This window comes from Theobroma umbraticum, unplaced genomic scaffold, assembly GCF_002168275.2.
Source record: "Theobroma umbraticum cultivar Fairchild unplaced genomic scaffold, ASM216827v3 scaffold_12.0, whole genome shotgun sequence".
NCBI lineage: Eukaryota > Viridiplantae > Streptophyta > Magnoliopsida > Malvales > Malvaceae > Theobroma > Theobroma umbraticum.
The window spans coordinates 1,036,829-1,042,087 of record NW_018397272.1 but is presented as its reverse complement, the minus strand read 5'-3'; the positions used below and the strand labels follow the sequence as shown (position 1 = coordinate 1,042,087).

The 5,259-nt window shown below is 35.3% G+C and overlaps 1 protein-coding gene and 1 non-coding gene across 2 annotated transcripts; one reads left to right on the top strand and one right to left on the bottom strand.

Moving 5' to 3' along the window:
* Positions 1-694: 694 nt before the first annotated feature.
* TRNAA-AGC (transfer RNA alanine (anticodon AGC)) lies at positions 695-767 on the bottom strand. The gene has a single exon. It is a non-coding gene; the product is annotated as a tRNA-Ala (tRNA).
* On the top strand, positions 714-4,278 carry LOC110426699 (NADH dehydrogenase ubiquinone complex I, assembly factor-like protein (DUF185)). Its single transcript, XM_021441986.1, has 10 exons — positions 714-1,144; positions 1,248-1,309; positions 1,592-1,735; positions 1,828-1,938; positions 2,098-2,302; positions 2,476-2,534; positions 3,121-3,173; positions 3,266-3,488; positions 3,627-3,735; positions 3,860-4,278. Exons 1-10 carry the CDS (start codon positions 934-936, stop codon positions 4,117-4,119), a joined length of 1,437 nt encoding a protein of 478 aa, XP_021297661.1. The 5' UTR covers positions 714-933; the 3' UTR covers positions 4,120-4,278.
* Positions 4,279-5,259: the final 981 nt, after the last annotated feature.

The following is a 5,259-nucleotide window of genomic DNA, read 5'->3' as shown; positions in this document are numbered from 1 at the left end:
CAAAGCAAAAACACTTAACAACTATTCAATAAAATTAATATAAGAAAAAAGCATACGACGCTACCAACTAGTGTAAGGCTGTAGACATATTATCTAGAGCTCAAGTAATGCAATTGATAAATAAAAAAAATAAGTGCTGCTGAATGAATTAAGATTAAATTAAATAAAATATATACTCATAGGAATAAAGAAGGAAAGGTTAAATTACCTTGTATTAGTTTCTTGGCAGATTCAGAGAAAGTTTTCTAAATCTTTCCTACCTTTTCCTTTTATACATATGAAGTTCTAGATTTAGGGTTTATTATGGGGAAACTTAAGATCCAAGAAATAAATAGGACTACTTAATCAAATATAAACTATATATAAGGAATTCCATTTGACTTAATTCCAAAAAAAAAATAATATGCATCAAAGTATGAAAAACTTTTTATTTGTGAAAATTATCATATTTCTTTATTATATTTTTAAATTATCATTTTAAATATTTACTATTATTATTATTAAACAAATTATCTATAGTTAATTTGCAAATATATAAGAATGCGAATATGTATCAAATACTATCATGAAAGTTAACTTTATTATACATATTAATAAATTTGAACTACTTTTATTAAGAAATATATTTTTTTCAATTCTAACAGTATTGAATAATTTTTAGAATAATATTAGTAACCCCTTGAAAAAAATCAATTGGAGATGCGGGGTATCAATCCCCGTACCTCTCGCATGCTAAGCGAGCGCTCTACCATCTGAGCTACACCCCCCTGGGAATGTTCCGTGTTCAAGCTACATCTAACCAACTTAACCTCTCGGTTTTGAATCATGGTTCTGGCCTGTTCATGATCTGCCCCCAACCCCATTTCAGTTTCCTTGGCATTCCAAAGAAAAAGAACACTGCGTTCGGTTTCCTTGGCAGTTTGAGTAACAAAAATGCTGAGGAAGCTGCTATTTCAACAAGCTTCCACAGCTCGGCGTTTACTGTCTGCTCAGTCGACTGCTCCTTTACTCAACAAATGCTCTGTTTGCTCTTATTCTTCATCTTCACAGTCCGAAATCCCTCAGACCAATTCCATCGAACAGATTGAAGACCAACCCACCAAGACCATTTCCATTGACCGTTCTGGCCTCTACAATCCGTCTGGTAACTTTCTTAACTTTCTCAGCTTCTCTTTATCTCTTTGTTCCTATCATTCAACTTTTTTAGTTATTTCCTTTTCTTTTTTTTTTCTGTGGGGGTGTTTTAGAGCATTCTCATGAACCTTCCTCAGACTCTGAACTTGTCAAGCATCTCAAAGGCATTATTAAGGTTAGTAAGATTGGTCCTTTATGACTTAATAAATTGAGGGTTCTGTTACTCTTGTGTTTAAGATAATATCTTCGTTTCAATAGCATTGGGAATCATCAAAATTACCTGTCAACGGCTGCATTTAACGTGGCAATACTTCTATGGATAGCACTAACCTAGTGCCTTTAAGACACTCTGAAGAGAAAACCCGTAAACTTATGCTTCTGATGTCTCTTTTGGGAAATTGCAAATGTGGCTTTTGTGCTTTGAACATTATGCTTTACTGCTTATAAATTTTGTCAGTTTCGGGGTGGGCCAATATCGGTGGCAGAATACATGGAAGAAGTCCTAACAAATCCCAAGGCTGGGTTCTACATTAACCGGGATGTCTTTGGAGCTGAAGGTGATTTCATAACATCTCCAGAAGTAAGCCAGATGTTTGGTGAGGTAATTCAATCTCTACTGGATTCTGAGTTTGTGTATGTGAATAAATATTCAAGGATACAGTTAGTTTATTTTTCCTACTGGAATGATTTCAGATGGTTGGTGTTTGGGCTATGTGTTTATGGGAGCAAATGGGACAACCAAAGAGAGTGAACCTGGTTGAGCTTGGCCCTGGCCGAGGAACTCTGATGGCTGATCTTCTTCGTGTATGATAGCCACTTATATTTCTGTCAAATTTCCTTCTAAATGTAAAAGATATGCAAGTTAGTGCTTTTAAGTTTACTTTTTTCATCAGTTTTATATTGACTCCATTTGGTCTGGTGTTAAATACGTGTGGTTTTTTTTTTTTCTTTTTTCTTTTATAGGGTGCATCAAAGTTTAAACATTTCACACAGTCATTGCATATACATATGGTCGAATGTAGCCCAGCATTGCAAAAGCTTCAGCGCCAAAGCTTGCAATGCATGGATGAAGATAATACCAGTGAAGGTGTTGAGAAAAGGATTACGAGTACACTGGCTGGAACACCTGTATCGTGGCATGCTGCCCTGGAACAGGTTCCATCAGGATGTATGGGATTACTTCTAAATTATCTTTCTGTGAAAACAAGCACATGCGTGCCCTGTGGTTATGAAAGTAGTTTGAATCATCCTTTTTATATCCCATAATTAATGGATTGGGTTAAAAAATAACTTGCTCTGTTCTTCCCTTTATGCTTTTTTATTTGTTTGCTTATATTGCAGTGCCCACAATAATTATTGCCCACGAATTCTATGATGCATTGCCAATCCATCAATTCCAGGTTTGTCTTGTTCATTTTAATTGCCTGTGGTGCCTGTTCCTTGCAGCATCAAATATTAAATCCCCGGAACTTATAAAGTTGATTTTTAGATTTTTACTTTTACAGAGCCGTTATTTGGACAAATTTCATTAAAGGAGGTTTCTATTATCATTTGCAGCTTAATTGATTAAACAGTGCAAGCTTTTTGTTTTTGCCTTCATTCTTGCCATTTGAATCATCTGTTATCATGTTTTATGAAAATTGTAATATACATCTTACTAATCCATTATCTAATTACTGATCATTGGAGATCATGAATAAATAATGTAACAGTAAAATCTACATCTACTCATGTAAGACGTGGACAGATTTTATAATTTTATGCTTTGAACAATTGCTAAAGCTAAATAACTTAATGTTAATTTGGCTATATAAATTGTCAATTTGTTATCTAGTCATGAGCTGCTGTCTTCCTCTTTAAGTGAAATAATTTTTAGTAATCTTGTCCTGAAAGTTTTCAATTTCGTTTGTACATTATATAGCTTCCCATGGTTTTTTTCATCTGCCGTTTCACAAGCATTGTTCTAATTAAAGAACTTGTTTGCAGAGGGCTTCTCATGGCTGGTGTGAGAAAATGATAGATGTCACGGAAGATTCATTGTAAGAATTTGGCATCTTCTCTGACCACATTCAGTCACTTTGCAAATTTTAAGAATTCAGATGCTTGATACCTTATTGTATAATGTGGCTAGGTTTCGCTTTGTTCTATCTCCGCAGCCTACACCCGCAACTCTGTACCTAATGAAGCGCTGCAAGTGGGCTGTGCCTGATGAAATAAAGAAACTTAATCAAATTGAAGTTTGCCCTAAAGCAATGGACTTAACTCACACACTTTCAAAGAGAATAAGTGCTGATGGAGGCGGGGCTCTTATTATTGATTATGGCCTGAATGGAGTAGTGTCAGATAGTCTGCAGGTCTAGTTCCTCACCATTACATCAATGATGCACTGGACAATAACTGATTCTAGCTTTTGCCACTTTAACAATGATAAAATCGCTTTTCTTTCCTTTTTCTCTACCTCCATTTTCATAACACCTAGTAAATTTGTGCAGGCCATTCGAAAGCATAAATTTGTTGACTTGCTGGACAACCCTGGGACTGCTGATCTCAGTGCTTATGTTGATTTTGCTTGCATCAGGCACTCTGCTGAGGAAGCTTCAGGTTTGCATTGTTACCGTATTGGCTGTACTAGTTGTATTTCTATATTTCATTCTGAAAGGAGTGTGGAATGAAGTCAGTGAGGGAATAATGAAAGATTAATGTCATGGTCTCAACATGTTTTCAGATGATGTGTCTGTTCATGGCCCTATTACTCAGTCCCAGTTCCTTGGTTCCCTTGGAATAAATTTCCGAGTTGAAGCCCTGCTACAGAACAGCACAGATGAACAAGCTGAATCTCTAAGGACAGGATACTGGCGTTTGGTGGGTGACGGTGAAGCCCCCTTTTGGGAGGGACCAGATGAACAGGTGCCTATTGGGATGGGAACCCGTTACATGGCAATGGCCATTGTTAACAAGAAGCAAGGCATCCCAGTTCCATTTTAATGAAGTTTTAAACAGTGTTGTCTTTATAAATCTTTTTTAAGCATATATGTGCATTATCTTTTACTGTTACAATTTAATAAAGCTAAAGGTTTTTTTTCTGAAATTTCATTCAAGTTGTACCACAGATGGTAGGATGCGTTTATATTATTGTTTTCTTTCTTCTTCTGTGTTTGATGTACCCTTCTGCCATGTGCTATATTGTTGAAGAATTGCTCACAACCTGAAAGCGTAAAATCTTCACCCATGGCTAATTCTATTTTGGTTGGTAATCGTAATGCATTAGATGTATATCGGCTGGTTTCTGGTTGTGTATGTGATGCTTCCGAGGAAGGTAAGTGAATTATGCTTAGTACTGGGTAGATCACCTTATTGGTCTTGATAAGGACAACTGAATGTATGTATATAAATTTGGGAGTATGTCTATGTGCTTAAGTATGCAAGAGTGTATTTGGGAGCCCAATTCTGAATTTGATGTATATGAATGGCTATTGGCTGAACAATCATGTAACTGTCTATGAAATTGAGAGAATGCCTATGGGCTTGAATACAGAATCTAAAGTTTGCTATTTTTGAAGGTTATTAATGGGAATACATGTGTACAAGGCTATAAGTGTATGGAATCATGTCGCTTATGCAAAACAAGTTAGATTGATGATGAGTATGTATTGAATTTTGGTTAAGATTTTGGGTTATGTTTCGATATATTTTGACATGTATATTGAATGTACAAGGCATGCTTGCTGAATTATGATGATTGGGCAAAGTGGAAATGAATTGGAGGCTTAAAAATGAAGTTAGAGGCTAGGAACTATGGAAATTTTAGATTTCGTACAAAATCTATGATAAATTCTTTAAATCTATTAATAGATTCATGACAGTGACTTTTGGGAATCATTTTAGATACTATCTATTAATAGATTCATAAGAATCTATCGATAAATATGAGACATAACACAATTAGGGGCATTTTACCTGAAAACTATCTATAAATTAGTGTAAATTGGTAAAAAGTGAAAAGATTTTGGACAATCCGTCTGTTTTAAATGAGAGGGAAATAAGACTCCATTGTTTTGCCATTGAAACCCAAATTTCTCCATGATGATCAAGCTTCCTTTGAAGTGTTTGAGAGCCTAGAAAACC